Genomic DNA, 17,698 nt, shown 5'->3' with positions numbered 1-17,698 from the left:
TTTTTTTTAATCAACTGGTGCCATAAAGTTAAAAAGATTTGTAAATTATGCAATAAAGAAATGATTGGATGGCACTCACCAAGGTCGTGATTTCTTATCCTTTATTCATAAAGCATAAAAGGCAGGGGTACGGTGTCAAGCAGGTATGCTGGCAAGGACGCCGGGAGCCTCCGCGTGGAGGCAACAGTTGTATCACACTTCGGTGCTTCTTCAGACCTTGGTGAGTGCCATCCAATCATTTATTCATTGCTTATTTGAAGTTAATCGGCAGAGCAAGAGTATGAGCACCACCTAAAGTCAAAGCTATTCACCTATCAAGCTTTTGCACTATTCCGGACTATCAGCAGTGTCGGTCTATATCTCCTCATATAGATTTGTAAATTACTTCTATTAAAAAAATCTTAATCCTTCCAGTACTTATTAGCTGCTGAATACTACAGAGGAAATGCTTTTCTTTTTGGAACAAAGTGCTCTCTGCTGACATCACAAGCACAGTGCTCTCTGCTGACCTCTCTGTCCATTTTAAGAACTGTTCAGAGTAGGAAAAAATCCCCATATCAAACATATGCTGCTCTGGACAGTTCTTAAAATGGACAGAGATGTCAGCAGAGAGCACTGTGGTCATGATGTCAGCAGGGAGCTCTGTGTTCCAAAAAGAAAAATCATTTCCTCTGTAGTATTCAGCAGCTAATAAGCACTGGAAGGATTAAGATTTTTTTTTAAAGTAGTAATTTACAAATCTGCTTAACTTTCTGGCACCAGTTGATTTAAAAAAAAAGAAGAAAAAAAAGTTTTCCACAGGAGTACCCCTTTAAGAATACATGGACAGGAGTAGATCATAAAAGAAAGACTTAGACTTTTTTTATTTATTTATTTATTTTTTTTTTTAAACCCATTCCCTAAGTATAAACAAATTAGACCTTTACATGGATAAGGTAAAGTGATGTGAAGGGATAGAACACATCTTGTACCATGCTGAACCTATGTCTACTACCCAATATCACTGCTGTAACATTGGGTACATGTTAGGGGAATGCTTCATGAGACATTAGGCCCAAATCTTAGGATAGCCTTGGACTGAACAGTTGCTGCAGAAATTGTGTTACATGCTGGGGATTCATCCAGTGCTGAGACAGAGTGCAAGGAACAGAGGCAAGAGGGTTATATACAGAGAGCGAAAGAGAATGGGAGACTGCATGGAGAGGTTGGTCACATGCCCCATAGCTATACTAAAGACCAACCATTCAGGGCTTCAGGTTGGGCCTAGAGATCAAGTGGCTTATCCAACTACACATCTTTAGAGAACCTACACCCAAAAAACAGTGCCACTCTTATCTAGGGGTTGTGTCTCACTTGCATCAAGTTAAAGGAGGCCAAGCTGTAATAGCAGCCATAATTCATCAAAGCAGTGCTATTCTGTAAGAGGGTGGTGGTAAAGAGGGGTTAAATTAGTGTGGTAGCTTGCGGGGTGCAGGGTGAATAGGGTGTAGCTGTGCAGTGAGGAAAGGGTGTAGCATTAACCCTTAACTGTTGTGACGCCAGGGTGCGGAGATAAGATAGCTAAGATAGCTAGCTAAGATAGCTAAGATAGCTAGCTAAGATAGCTAAGATAGCTAGCTAAGATAGCTAAGATAGCTAGCTAAGATAGCTAAGATAGCTAGCTAAGATAGCTAAGATAGCTAGCTAAGATAGCTAAGATAGCTAGCTAAGATAGCTAAGATAGCTAGCTAAGATAGCTAAGATAGCTAGCTAAGATAGCTAAGATAGCTAGCTAAGATAGCTAAGATAGCTAGCTAAGATAGCTAAGATAGCTAGCTAAGATAGCTAGCTAAGATAGCTAGCTAAGATAGCTAAGATAGCTAGCTAAGATAGCTAAGATAGCTAGCTAAGATAGCTAAGATAGCTAGCTAAGATAGCTAAGATAGCTAGCTAAGATAGCTAAGATAGCTAGCTAAGATAGCTAAGATAGCTAGCTAAGATAGCTAAGATAGCTAGCTAAGATAGCTAAGATAGCTAGCTAAGATAGCTAAGATAGCTAGCTAAGATAGCTAAGATAGCTAGCTAAGATAGCTAAGATAGCTAGCTAAGATAGCTAAGATAGCTAGCTAAGATAGCTAAGATAGCTAGCTAAGATAGCTAAGATAGCTAGCTAAGATAGCTAAGATAGCTAGCTAAGATAGCTAAGATAGCTAGCTAAGATAGCTAAGATAGCTAGCTAAGATAGCTAAGATAGCTAGCTAAGATAGCTAAGATAGCTAGCTAAGATAGCTAAGATAGCTAGCTAAGATAGCTAAGATAGCTAGCTAAGATAGCTAAGATAGCTAGCTAAGATAGCTAGCTAAGATAGCTAGCTAAGATAGCTAGCTAAGATAGCTAGCTAAGATAGCTAGCTAAGATAGCTAGCTAAGATAGCTAAGATAGCTAAGATAGCTAAGATAGCTAAGATAGCTAAGATAGCTAAGATAGCTAAGATAGCTAAGATAGCTAAGATAGCTAAGATAGCTAAGATAGCTAGCTAAGATAGCTAAGATAGCTAAGACTTTTTCAGACTCACGGTAATTAAGAAGTTAATTAATTAAGAAGGCCTAATTAGTCTTGTAGATTTGCACAGAGCTTCGCTCGCTGTCATATCCAGGGGGAAAGAGAGCGATCATTGAGTAACAGTGCCCTTATATCTGAAGGGGCAGACTCAAACCTTATTGGTTCCCCAACCTGTCTGTCCTATCACAAAGGATTGTGGTACATCACATGACCTGAAAGGTCCTTAACTTTAGCATAACACATTTACTGTAGATCACATGACCTAAGGTCCTATAAGTAACCTTTATATTATTAAATATATACAATAAATTTCATGTTTACGAGGTGACTGAGGGTTATCTCAGTAAGAGAATCTTAACAGCATGAAGGAACTCTGACTATGGGGACTTACAACACAAGGTACAGGACCATGTCCAGTACCGGGATACCACATTAGAAAAAAATAAAAATAAAATAAAATAAAAAAATCACACCTTTAATCTTGGACATCCCTGGACATGAGTTGAGTCTCTATAGTGATTTAAAGGGGTACTCAGCGTTTGGAACAAACTGTTCCGAATGCTGGAGCCGGGAGCTTGTGACATCATGGCCCCGCCCCCTCAATGCAAGTCTATGGAAGGGGGCATGATGGCACACAAAAGCTAAAAACAAAAAACACACACTAACATAGGATAGGTCAATAATTCGTATAGGTTAGCAATTGGGTATTGGATATTTTAGTATTTTTATTTTATTTTATTTTTTTACAATATGCAAACAGACAATTAAATCACCGGTATGTGTCAATATCCACCAATTGAAATTCTAAGCATGGAATTAAAAGCATAGTCCACATGCAGTATGCAAATCATTGTTAATTAATCCCATTACATAAACATAGAATTTTTTTTTTTGAATAATTACTGAAATGGTGAATGTAAAATGTTATACTAGAAACAGTCATAAAGCACAATTATATTTTGTACAGGTCATGAAAGGGTAAACAAATTGAGAATTATTTTTTATTTTTTTTAAATGTCATTCTTCAGAATTTATTAATTTATTAATTATTTTATACACAAGTCTATTTAGAGATTAGGCAAAAAATACTACACACAATTAAAATTGAAGGTAACCATTTTAAAATATTTTATAAATCTGAGATGAATCGTGTAGACGTCCCGTTATATTGTTAGAATTGATATCAAAGAAGTTTTATTTCTTGCCTTATATCGTCAGGTGCAGTACCCTGAATGGCGAAATACCCACAAGCCCCTTGGGCTCATTACTAAAAGCAGAACTCCGAAGGGACTAAATCTTACTTAACCACAGTTTGATCCTTTCTTCTATTCACCATTGACACCGAGTAGTTTATAGGAACGTTAGGTAGAATTCTAATGAATTACACTATACCCTTATACATGGCGTGGGTTAAATATCATATATAGATCTACACTCTATTATTATAGGACTATTTACCTTTCATTATGGCAGAAATCTGCAGATTATAATTGTGGACGTCAAAAATAATTGACAGCGGCAGCGGTAATTATGGAGTACAAGTCACTATTGCACTGACATTTTGACAAGGGAAAAAAAATTTAACAAAACCCCATAGGGAAAGAACCCTAATCCTTTAAGGGTCAGCTCCATAATATCAGTGTAAGTTTTTTTTTATTTTTAATTTTTTTTTATTCTAGTTTCTATTACAACTACATAACCTATGCCTTTCTTTGATATACATTCTAAACCAGTGGTCTTCAACCTGCGGACCTCCAGATGTTTCAAAACTACAATTCCTAGCATGCCCGGACAGCCGATGGCTGTCCGGGCATGCTGGGAGTTGTAGTTTTGCAACATCTGGAGGTCCGCAGGTTGAAGACCACTGTACTAAACAATAATTAAAAAAAAATATTATTTCTTATTGCTTATGTATTAAGATTTGGAGAATCAAACCTGTAGAAACCTTGTTTTTATAACCACAGATTTTTTATTTTATTTACTGTTTTTGGAGAGATAAGGCGAGCTATATTTATACCCTCATATGGAGATGCTTTTCTCCAAGAAATTGCTGGCTTTTTATACAGAAACAGACTATATCTGCATGAGCCAAACGGTAGCCGATGCCAAGCGCTGTCTTGTGACTGGCAGGTTGCCACTAAGCTCCTTAGAGGGTAAACTGTCTTGCTCTAATTTATAGAAATATTGCTTTGTGTGGTACATTCTCCGCATAGAAGAAAAAATATAAATACAATTATAGAATACAGAAAAAAAATATGTAGTACGATACAACCAACACAGGTCATAGTAGAAAAAAAACAAAAACATTTATAATAAAATATTATTTATATATATATATATATATATATATATATATATATATATATATATATATATATATAAAATTTATATTAATATATATACGTCATTATATTTACACACATATATATATATATGCAAATCAAAAAATGTTGCAGTATCTTGTAATACCTTTTTTATTGGACTAACAGAATTTTGTAGAGACAAGCTTTCGGGATTCCTCCCTTTATCAAGTCCAAAGCAAATCCCTTTGGGATTTTTTTTTTTTTGGACTTGGAGGAATCCCGAAAGCTTGTCTCTACAAAATCCTGTTAGGTTAGTCCAATAAAAAAGGTATTACAAGATACTGCAACATTTTTTGATTTGCATCACTGGACTAATACGGCTACTCAAATTTACTATACATACATTTAATATCATATATTTATTTATTTATTAAATTACTCTTCTCAGAGAAGGGGCAGGGGAGGGTTACATTTTACAAAATTTTTATTTTTGCCATCAAATATATCCGGGTTTAAAGGGTACCTCTCATCAAAAAAACTTTTGATATATTATAGAATAATGTATGCAGAATAACTTTACAATTGCATGTTATTAAAAAATATGCTTCTTTCTATTTAATTTTCCACTTTGAAGAAATGACCACTAGGGGTCTCCCTACCAGTCCTGGCAGCAAGCATTTCAGACTCAGGCTGGAGTCCTAAACACTACGAGCTGCCAGTCTGCTTTGTTCACAAAGGAGAACACTCAGAGCTGCCAGCCTGCTTTGTTCACAGCCTGTTTGGCTGTGAACAAAGCAGGCTGGCAGCTCTGAGTGTTTAGGACTCCAGCATGAGTCAGAAATGCTTGCTGACAGGATTGATCGGGAAAAATACAATAGAAAGAAGCATATTTTTCATTAACATGCTATTGGGAAGTTATTCAACATTCATTAATCTAAAATATATCAAAAGTTTATTTGATGAGAGGTACCCTTTAAATTTAAATAGTACTGTCTCAATGTTCTTCATGCAAATATCAGGATATCTGTTGCAGTTTAAAGGGGTAGTCCAGTGGTGAAAAATATATCCCCTATCCTAAGGATAGGGGATAAGTTTGAGATTGCGGGGGCCCCCTGCGATCTCTCTGTACGGGGCCCCGGCTCTCCGCCGAGATAGCGGGTGTCGACCCCCGCACGAGGCAGCGGCCGACACGCCCCCTCAATACATCTCAATGGCAGAGCCGGAGATTGCCGAAGGCAGCGCTTCGGCTCTGCCATAGAGTTGTATTGAGGGGGCGTGTCGGCCGCCGCCTCGTGCGGAGGTCGACACGCCCCATTCCCGCGGGCTGTCGGGGCTCCGTACAGGAGATCGCAGGGGGCCCCAGCGGTCGGACCCCCCGCAATCTGCAACTTATCCCCTATGCTTAGGATAGGGGATAAGTTGCTCACCACTGAGTCACCACTGGACTACTCCTTTCAACATTTTTTTATTAATTCATATAATTTTTTTTATGCTTACAGCCAGACACAGAATTTTTGTATTAACCAGTTTTATATTTATTGTTTATTTATATTATTTAGGCAGCCATCTTGCCCGAGCTTTTATGAAAAGCATTTTGAGATAAAATTTACAACTGTGTTTCCTAACCAGGGTGCCTCCAGCTGTTGCAAAGCTACAACATCCTCCCTGAGTTGTAGTTTTTTGTTTGGAGTTGTAGCTTTGCAACAGCTGGAGACACCCTGGTTGGGAAACACTGCTTTACAACAAGCTCTATGGACATTGTAAACAGTAGGCGCTGACTGATGTTTCTGGGAGAGTTTTACGGGCATGCTTTTTGACCTGTGCAGAGGTCAATGTGAAGAGTTTGGGAGAGGATGAACGCTAACTCATCTATTGTAAATGGTGTGATCTTGTCTATCACAGGCAGGATTACAATAAAAAGGTGACAGCAGTAGATAAGGAAGAGACTAAGAAAAATCTAGGCAGACATCTGTACATATAAGGCTGGGTTCACATATTTCCGGCATATGGCATACGAGAACTCAGTCTAAATCTCTATGCAACTGATGCTGTAGCTGATGACAACATGTATCAGTAATCAGTTGTTTAGCATCCGGCATCCATTGTGTCTGATCACCGGACAGAGGAACACAGCAAGCTGCGTTCCCTTGTCCAGCGCCGGTCCGGCGAGTCCAACCATCCGGCATCCAAATTGAGACGCCGGGTGAATGTGAAATGTCCTATTCAAATGAATTGGATCAGTTCTAGCATCGGTGTCCCTCTGATGCTTTTAAACAAGCAATGGAGGGAAAGAGAAGACAAGACGCAGCACATATGTGAACAAGCCCCAAGAATGGCAATTCGGTCACCCAACTCAGCTTCTGCGCGAAAACCACAGCAATAAGTGACCTGCTACACGGTTTCACAATGCCAATTTACAAAAACTGTGGTGTGGATTCCTATTGAAATCAACAGTATATGTTGGCATACAGTTGTCTGTGTAAGAGAACAAACTAAACACCCAAACAAAAACATAAATTTTTTTTTTAAAGGGTGGGATTCGATATCATGCTTTTCAAAATATATGATTTTCCTCCGCTTTCATTAGTAAAATGTCCTATAATCAGTCAATGTAACATTCAATATCAAGGTTTTCTATATTAATGTACAATAAGAGCCATTGCCTTTCTATACAGGTACAAAAGGGTTCCCCAGATGTATTTGGAAAGAACACAGCACGTGTCTAGCATACACCATAAAGGCCTACTGGCAACCACATGATACAATGGGGTGAGTGGATCACTTTATTTATTTATTTATTTTTATCCACACACTTTCCAGGTGGCATTTTATACCCAATTTAGCCAGTATAATTTTTCTACCATTTGTGTAGGGGGGGGGGGGGGTCTTTTTATACATCATCTAAGCTTGGCCATAGAGTAAGCCAAATAGTAATTAATTAGTTTAAAAAAAAGCTTAACCTGGACATAAAGATCACACTCACACAGTGAAAAGTTAAAACATCCTCTTTATTGTAAAAAAATAAATAAATAAATAAAAATAAAAAGGTTGAACCTTCAAAATGCACTAGAGTGTAAGTGTGAAAAAAATGGTGGCTCCACTCCATATCAAACAGTAATCATCAATAGGAAAAATCACACTTGACAAATAGATGAATTTCTTCATGCTCTTTCTTTAGTGTTCCATTTTCATAATACAAAATTCTATCAACAGATCTCCATATTCCTATTCATGAATAAATACAAAAGCTTATTCACCCAAAGTGCTCACTAAACACGCTCGGCAGTCCTCGTTCAGCAGTAACTTCACCCTTTCTCGGGCATCCCGTTGCTGACCTTCCTTTCTCTCACCAAGGGGTAGACAGGTAAGTAGTTGCCGGACACTTCCGACATGGAAGGCGGACACGTCACCCTTTTTCAGAGAAAGGGGGCATGTCCTCCAAATTTTGCATTTTGAAAATGGAACACTTAAGAATGAACATTAAGAAATTCATCTATTTGTCAAGTGGGATTTTTCCTATAGATGATCCTCTTTGTTCAATTAAAACTGGTGCCCGTGTGGGGAGACACGGTCGGCCTCAGCCGGTCAGTCAGCTTAGCTAACCGTCTCCCCGCACCGCTCCTGGCTATCAGATTTAATGGAACAAGAAAGAGGATGTTTTAACTTTCTACTGGGTGAATATGATCTTTTTTCTATCGTTTTGCACATTGAGAAGTCTGTTCCATTCTTAGACTTTCTTGTCTTAGTTTAGAAATAGACCAGCTTAACACATTTGTGTCCTATTGCCAACAATGTCGCAGTAAATAAGTTAAAACCCAACATACGTGTGAAGGGACTTGAATTGGACGGATTAATGCTGTCACTGCTGTCTCCGCTCTCACTACTGGAGATGTCTTCATCTGATTCCTGGACAGAGGAACAAGGTGAAGATCCATCGACTTCTTCAAACTTCCTCTTTAAGATGCCACTCATAGCTGCGGTACTGTCACATGCACCTGAAAGGAAGACGACATCACATTAGTTATTTACCCTCAAACATCAACCTACATGCAGGAGTATTGACATGCAGTAAGTTTTTAGCTGACAAGACTTCTGGATTTCCCCCCCCCCCCCCCCCTTCACTTAAAAGAGTTCTGCAGTGTGAGACAACTTAAAGTGGTCTTCCAGGAAGAAGAAAAAAAAAAAAAAAAATTATATATATATTTATTTTTTAAACAAATTTTTAAATTATTTCTATTACAAAATCTTAATCCTTCCAATAATTATCAGCTGCTGAAGTTGAGTTGTTCTTTTCTGTCTGGACACAGTGCTCTCTGCTGACATCTCTGCTTGTCTCAGAGAAGAGGTTTGCTATGGGGATTTGCTTCTACTCTGGACAGTTCCCGAGACATGTGTCATAAGAGAGCACTCAACTTCTGCCCTCCCGCAGATGTACACGTCTGTCACATAAGGTAGATAATAAAAAGCATATGAAGGATGGCAATGTCAACCTAAACAACAACCTTAAATATTACTACATTAAACAAACATTAATTAAATGTAATGTTAGTTCGAGAAAGGTTCATTAGTCTACTGGTCTAGAACTACGTGCATTTTATTTATTTATTTATTTATTGTCTTGTTCTTGACACATATGATTCTGTTATTTTTTACCTATTTGTCTATCCTTGTTCAGGGAAAAACATTATTCATGCACCTCCCCCACCAATTTCCACGTTTTGTGGAGTTCTCTTTCCTGTTTAATTTTCTTTATCCCATTTTGTGTGTTTTCACATTTTTCATGTTTTGTAAAACAGAAAAGTAAAACAAATAAATAAACTCACATTGTGTGATTCAAACTATTTTATTTATTGGTTATCTGTGATTATTGGGGATGGGATATGAAGGATCCCTAGAACTGTGTTTCCCAACTGGGGTACCGCCAGCTGTTGCAAAACTACAGCTCCCAGCATGCCCAGACAATTTCTTTTTAGACAACCGATGGAAAAAGTCTGCATTTTACAACAAAAGATCTTTTGTTCTGAAATTATATTTCCTGAAGTTTGTAGATAAATGTTATCAGAACATCTGATTGGCCTTATATCATTAAATTACACCGGATGAACAACTGCAATGGCCAGTTTGGGTTAATGTATGTATGTATGTATGTATGTATGTATGTATGTATGTATGGCAGTGTCTGTGAGGATCATTCACTCAAGAATCTACTTTATCTAAATGTTTATAAACACATATAACAGGTCTCCCTACAAGAAACACTGGACAAGGAGAAAAGAAAAGATGATGTCAAGATGAAAGTGGTTTTCCCATCTCTACTGAAGAGTAAAAATGACACTCGCATACTAAGCAAAAATGTTTCCTGAATAAATTATCATGGAGTTACCATTTTTATGGTGGAGTAGTTTATCATATAGCAAACTATGGGGTAAAGAGGCCTCAAAAGGCACATGAACACTTGAATTGTTCTGATACATGTAAATTGAGAAAGAAACAAACATCTTGAATTGAAAATAACTTTTATATTTGGCTCAGGGTGCTGTAAAAATAAGAAGCCATCCTCACCCTCCCAGATCCCCCGTATCTGCTGTTCAGTTGACTCCCAGTTCCTGCTGCTTCCTGTGACTAGAGGTCCCTGCAGGAAATGCCTTCTGAGCCAATCAAATATAGCTTTTTATTTTTGAAGAATCCTGAGCCAAGTGTAAAATGTTGTACCTCTAGTGTACCCCTTTGAAGCTTACTATTTTGAAAACCCCTCAAAACAAACACATGAAGCACTAAAACAGTTTGAGTTTTTTTTGAGATTTTTTAATCTGATAGACACAAAATAAGTGAAGGGGGAGGCTTGAAAGTGGTTATCCATGCGCTAACATAATAATACATATAAAGATGATCTCTCTCAGGATTGGCCATCAATATTAGATCTTTGGAGGTCAGACACTCCATTCCCCTGTTGATTAGCTGTTTAAAGGGGTCGTCTTGTGGGGAAAAAAAAATAAAAAAAAATTATATATATATTTTTTTAAATCAACTGGTGCCAGAAGGTTAAACAGATTTGTAAATCACTTCTGTTAAAAATCTTAATCCTTCCAGTACTTTTTAGGGGCTGTATACTAAAGAGAAATCCAAATAAGAAATGCATTTCCTCTGATGTCATGACCACAGTGCTCTCTGCTGTCCATTTTAGGAACTGTCCAGGGCAGCATATGTTTGCTATGGGGATTTTCTTCTGCTCTGGACAGTTCCTGAAATGGACAGCAGAGGTCAGCAGAGAGCACTGTGGTCATGACATCAGAGGAAATGCAGTTCTTTTTTGGATTTCTCTTTAGTATACAGCCCCTAAAAATTATTTGAAGGATTAAGATTTTTTGATAGAAGTGATTTACAAATCTGTTCAACTTTCTGGCACCAGTTGATTTAAAAAAAAAATAAAATAAATTTTAAAAGTTTTTCACGGGAATACCCCTTTAACCCCTTAAGGACCCAGCCAATTTTCACTGTAGGACACGGCCATTTTTTGCACATCTGACCACTGTCACTTTAAACATTAATAATAGAGATGAGCGAACTTACAGTAAATTTGATTCGTCACGAACTTCTCGGCTCGGCAGTTGATGACTTATCCTGCATAAATTAGTTCAGCTTTCAGGTGCTCCCGTGGGCTGGAAAAGGTGGATACAGTCCTAGGAGACTCTTTCCTAGGACTGTATCCACCTTTTCCAGCCCACCGGAGCACCTGAAAGCTGAACTAATTTATGCAGGATAAGTCATCAACTGCCGAGCCGAGAAGTTCGTGACGAATCAAATTTACTGTAAGTTCGCTCATCTCTAATTAATAACTCTGGGATGCTTTTACCTTTCATTCTGATTCCGAGATAGTTTTTTCGTGACATATTCTACTTTATGTTAGTGGTAACATTTTGTCGATACTTGCATCATTTCTTGGTGAAAAATTCCCAAATTTGATTAAAAAAATTGAAAATTTAGCATTTTTTTTTTAACTTTGAAGCTCTCTGTTTATAAAGGAAAATGAATATTCCAAATAAATTATATATTGATTCATAAATACAAATATGTCTACTTTATGTTTCCATCATAAAGTTGACATGTTTTCACTTTTGGAAGACATCAGAGGGCTTCAAAATATAGCAGCAATTTTCCAATTTTTCACAAAATTTTCAAAATCAAAACAGAACTGGTCCCTGAAAAATTTCGAAGTGGATTTGAAGGGCCTTCTTATTAGAAATACCCCACAAATGACCCCATTATAAAAACTGCACCCCTCAAAGTATTCAAAATGACATTCAAAAGGTTTGTTAACCCTTTAGGTGTTTCACAGCAATAGCAGCAAATTGAAGGAGAAAATTCTAAATCTTCACTTTTTACACTGGCATGTTCTTCGACCCAGTTATTGAATTTTTACAAGGGGTAAAAGGAGAAAAATCTTCCTAAAATGTGTAACCCAATTTCTCTCGAGTAAGAAAATACCTCATATGTTTATGTCAAGTGTTCGGCGGGCGCAGTAGAGGGCTCAGAAGGGAAGGAGCGACAATGGGATTTTGGAGAGTGAGTTTTTCTGAAATGGTTTTTGGGGGGCATGTCACATTTCGGAAGCCCCTATGGTGCCAGAACAGCAGAAAAAACCCACATGGCATACTATTTTGGAAACTACACCCCTCAAGGCACGTAACAAGGGGTCCAGTGAGCCTTAACACCCCACAGGTGTTTGACGACTTTTCATTAAAGTTGGATGTGAAAATGATTTTTTTTTTCTTCACTAAAATTCTAGTTTTCCCTCAAATGTAAATAAAAAAAAAAAAAAAAAAAAAAAAAAAAAACAACCACATGGCATACTATTTTGGAAAATAAACCCCTCAAGGCACGTAACAAGAGGTCCAGTGAGCCTTAACACCCCACAGGTGTTTAACGATTTTTCATGAAAGTTGGATGTGTACATTTTTTCTTCCACAAAAATGCTAGTTTTCCCTCAAATTTAAAATTATTACAAGGGGTAATAGGACAAAATGCCCCCCAAAATTTGAAACCCCATCTCTTCTGAGTATGGAAATACCCCATGTGTGGTTGTCTAGTGCTCTGCGGGCGAACTACAATGCTCAGAAGAGAAGGAGCGCCATTGAGCTTTTGGGGAAAAAAAAATTGTTTGGAATGGAAGTCAGGGGCCATGTGAGTTTACAAAGCCCCCCGTGGTGCCAGAACAGTGGCCCCCCCACATGTGACCCTATTTTGGAAACTACATTCCTCACAGAATTTAATAAGGGGTGCAGTGAGTATTTACACCCCACTGGCATTTGACAGATCTTTGGAACAGTGGGCTGTGCAAGTGAAAAATTGCATTTTTTTCATTTTCATGGACCACTGTTACAAAAATCTGCCAGACACCTGTAGGGTGTAAATGCTCACTGGACCCCTTATTACATTACATGAGGGGTGTAGTTTCCAAAATGGGGTCACATGTGGGTATTTATATTTTTGCGTTCATGTCAGAACCGCTGTAAAATCGGCCACCCCTGTGCAAATCACCAATTTAGGCCTCAAATGTACATGGTGCGCTCTCACTCCTGAGCCTTGTTGTGCGTCCGCAGAGCGTTGTGCGTCCGCAGAGCGTTTTACACCCACATATGGGGTATTTCTGTACTCAGGAGAAATTGCGTTACAAATTTTTAGGGGTCTTTTTTTCCCTTTTAACGCTTGTGAAAATAAAAAAGTATGGGGCAACACCAGCATGTTAGTGTGTAACAAAAAAAAAAAAAAATTTACACTAACATGCTGGTGTAACCCCCCAACTTTTCCTTTTCATAAGGGGTAAAAAGGAGAAAAAGTACGTTCACATGGGGGGGGGGCAAACCTCCAGCTGTTTCAAAACTACAACTCCCAGCATGTACTGACAGACCGTGCATGCTGGGAGTTGTACTTTTGCAACAGCTGGAGACACACTGGTTGGAAAACCTTCAGTTAGTTACCTAACTCAGTATTTTCCAACCAGTGTGCCTCCAGCTGTTGCAAAACTACAACTCCCAGCATGTACTGATCGCTGAAGGGCATGCTGAGAGATGTAGTTATGCAATAGCTGGAGGTACGCAACTACAACTCCCAGCATGCCGAGACAGCTGTTTGGACATGCTGGGATTTGCAGTTTTGCAACATCTGGAGGGCTACAGTTTTAGAGAACACTGCAAAGTGATCTTCAAACTGTGGTCCTCCAGCTGTTGCAAACCTACAATTCCCAGCATGCCCTGACAGCAAACAGCTGTCTGGGCATGCTGGGAGTTGTAGTTTTGCACCATCTGGAGGGCTACAGTTAGAGACCACTGTATAATGGTCTCAAACTGTATCCTCCAGATGTTGCTAGGCAACTCACCGGCTTCTGTCGGATCCAGCCGCACGTCATGGCCGCCCGCCGATCTGTCGCCCGCAGCCTTTGTCGCCCGCCAGGATCGGTAAGTGGATCTTCGGCGCCGGTCCACGTCGTTTCCCCATCCTGCCCCGCCTGTTGTGGGTGGGCGGGACGGGGAAAACGAAAGTTAACCCCCCCCCCCCCCGCCCCCGATCTGCTATTGGTGGTCGCGTCTAGACCACCAATAGCAGGGGAGGCACCCCTGCCACCTCACTCCTATCGCTACAGGTGTCTTAGACAACTGCGATCCCCTTATATTCCGGGTCACCGGGTCACTATAGACCCGTAATGACCCGGAATTGTGCAAATCGCAAGTGTGAATTCACTTGCGATTTGCCGCGATCGCTGACATGGGTCTGAAGACCCCCCCTGGGCATTTGCATGGGATGCCTGCTGAATGATTTCAGCAGGCATCCCGGTCCGATCCCTGCCCGGTGCGTGGCAGGGGCCGGAATTCTCCACGACGTACACGTACGTCATGGGTCCTTAAGTACCAGGTTGTCATGACGTATGCGTACGTCAAGAGTCCTTAAGGGGTTAAAGAGGCCATACATTTCTGGGTAACCCCTTTAATATTGCAGACTGTATTCAGGAAGTAAAAAAAATAAAAAATAAAAAAATAAACACACACAACACAACACAACACACACTCACACCTTTATTGGGACATTTAGAGAATAAATACATACTTAACCAGGAAGTAGTGAGAACACGGTAGGGGGAAGGAGTACATGTCCACAGGACTGATGTATTTTGTTGATTTCAGAACTGAGGCAGATCGTTAATGCTGTAAGCTTCAATAACATTTATTTTATTTATTTTGTACACGACTTAGGTACCTCTCTGTTTTCTTGCTGTGATTACAATGGTTATGATTTTGTTTTTTGCAGCAGGTGTTACTTTACAGTATATATGGAAATATAAAATGCACTGCGTACACTGTGTATTGGTCTGTGACATTTTCCCAGGTGGTTTCTAAGTGGAACACCAGAGAAAACGCAGGTGCTAAATAAAAGTTAAAAAGGGAAAAAACTAAAAACAAAATAAACCCTGTTTCTTTAGAAAAATAGCAGCAAATTGAGGCCCCTCTAGTCTTAGGAATACCCTCGGATCACCCATATAAAGCTTTGGAAACATTTCCCCTAATGGTTGAGGAGGCCAAGGTTGCAGATTACTTAACAATAAATAAATAAAAATAAATAAATAAATAAAACAAAAAACATTTTGTGCATGTCTATAAAGATTGATGTGCACAGCTGTTTGCTCTGATGAAGCAGATGTGAACAGATTCTAGTATGTAGTTGAAGCAATGGACGTACGGACCACCTTCTGGCTCATCTTACTAAAAAGCATTAAAGGGGTACTCCGGTGAAAAACATGTTTTTTTTTTTTTTTTTTTTTTAAATCAACTGGTGCCAGAAAGTTAAACAGATTTGTAAATGACTTCTATTAAAAAATCTTAATCCTTCCCGTACTTATTAGCTGCTAAATACTACAGCGGAAGTTCTTTTCTTTTTGAAACACAGAACAGTCTGCTGACATCACGAGCACAGTGCTCTCTGCTGACATCTCTGTCCATTTTATGAACTGTCCAGAACAGCATATGTTTGCTATGGGGATTTCCTTTTACTCTGGACAGTTCCTAAATTGGACAGAGAGCACTGTGCTCGTGATGTCAGCAGACAGCTCTGTGTTTCAAACAGAAAAGAATTTCCACTGTAGTAGTCAGCAGCTAATAAGTACAGGAAGGATTAAGATTTTTTTAATAGAAGTAATTTACAAATCTAACTTTCTGCCACCAGTTGATTTAAAAAAAAAAAAAAAAGAAAGAAAGAAAGAAAGAAAGAAAGAAAGAAAAAAAAAAAAAGAAATAAGTTTTTCACCGGAGTACCCCTTTAAATCATAGCTGGGTTACCTTCAGCTGAGCCTCCCTACCCTACTAAAAAAAAAAAAAAAAAAAAAAAAAATTTAATTAAACAAAACAAACATTCGGAAGATTCATCTTCACATTCATAGTTCTGGTACCATGAGGCTGGGTTCACACTTCCACTTAAGAGTTTTGGTCGGAAATTTCGAAGCAGCAGAATCCCAATAGCTGGCGATGAGATTCCGCTGCACAGTGCACACTACGGAATTTCAGCGAAATTTTGTCACCAAAAGAATTAAACTTGTTTATCCTTCAGGCAGAATCCACTCTGCAGACATTGCAGTCTATGGGGTTGCCAATGCCCGTGAGGCCCTAGCACCAACTGATTCAGTAGGTGCTGGCCCCCCTCAGAATCTTTCGTAGTGTGAACCCAGCCTTATAACTTATTTTATGAAAGGTTGTGTAAGAAATGATATGAAAACACTTCAGAACTTGACAGTTAAAAAAAAAAAATAATAAATAAAACAAAACAAAGCATTAGACATGACAATAAAGTAATAAGGTTTTTAAGGCTTTTTTTTTGCTTTTGTATGGTAACATAAACATGCATTTGGAAGCTACTGCATAAGACCACAAAACGTTATGAGAGTGTTTCCTGACCAAGGTGCCTCCAGCTGGTACAAAACTATAACTCCCAGCATACCTAAATATGCTTTACCCTCCTTGCACAGGTCAAAGAGCATGCCCACAAAACTTTCCCCATAGACATTAAAGGGGCAAAGAATGTCGTTTGCAATGTCCATGGAGCTTTTGTTGTACAGCAGTGTTTGCCCAACCAGGGTGCCCCCAGCTGTTGCAAAACTACAACTTCCAGCATGCCCAAACAGCCAAAGGCTGTTTGGGCATGCTGGAAGTTGTAGTTTTGCAACAGCTAGAGGCACCATGGTTGGGAAACACTGCCTTCTGTTAAATGGAACCTGCAAGCACTTTGAATGGGTCGGGTATATTCCTTAGCTGAGGTTCCTCCTGCCCACCCCGCTGCTAAAATGAAGATTTCCTTCCGACGCACAGTAATTGGAGTAATAGCGAGAAAACTGTCAATCAGCAGCAGGTGTAAGGGGGTCTCAGCTTATGAATATGCTGCATTTACTGACCAGTTGCATGTAACACTATGAGCACTTACAGTATTGTGATGCTTATTGTGCATTTTTAAAATTTATTTTTTTAGACTTTTTTTTTTTTTTTTTTTTAGTTAGTTCGCAAAAAACAACCAGAAAATTCAGCTTAACTGCACATTGGGGATTCAGCTGTCCCATTCACATGGCAGAATTTCCATTGCAGTTATCCGAATTCTGTTAAAATATAAGACCTGTCTTTAAATTTTGCACAATTCCGGGCTCTCTCTCTCCCACCCAGCGGTTGCTCCACCCATTGAAGCAGAACAGGCTCCCTTTGCACACCTGAAAAGTGATGTCACATCTAAATGCACTGCAACCTGGGAAAACCAGAGACATGAGTCATTTTGTATGCTGTTAAAAATAAATATTGGGGCGAAAATCTGAAGAATTGCGAGAC

General features: G+C 39.0%; 1 protein-coding gene across 4 annotated transcripts in view; it reads right to left on the bottom strand.

Moving 5' to 3' along the window:
- Positions 1-17,698, bottom strand: part of CSRNP3 (cysteine and serine rich nuclear protein 3) — a 150,571-nt gene that overhangs the window by 23,745 nt on the left and 109,128 nt on the right. For all 4 annotated transcript variants that reach the window (XM_056534896.1, XM_056534894.1, XM_056534895.1 and 1 more), the window contains one exon: positions 8,669-8,839. In XM_056534896.1, coding sequence (XP_056390871.1) covers positions 8,669-8,816 — 148 coding nt within the window. In that variant the 5' untranslated portion in view covers positions 8,817-8,839. The remainder of the gene's footprint in view (positions 1-8,668; positions 8,840-17,698) is intronic.

The sequence above is a fragment of the Hyla sarda genome, chromosome 8, assembly GCF_029499605.1.
Source record: "Hyla sarda isolate aHylSar1 chromosome 8, aHylSar1.hap1, whole genome shotgun sequence".
Taxonomy (NCBI): domain Eukaryota; kingdom Metazoa; phylum Chordata; class Amphibia; order Anura; family Hylidae; genus Hyla; species Hyla sarda.
This window is presented reverse-complemented; position numbering and strand designations above follow the sequence as displayed.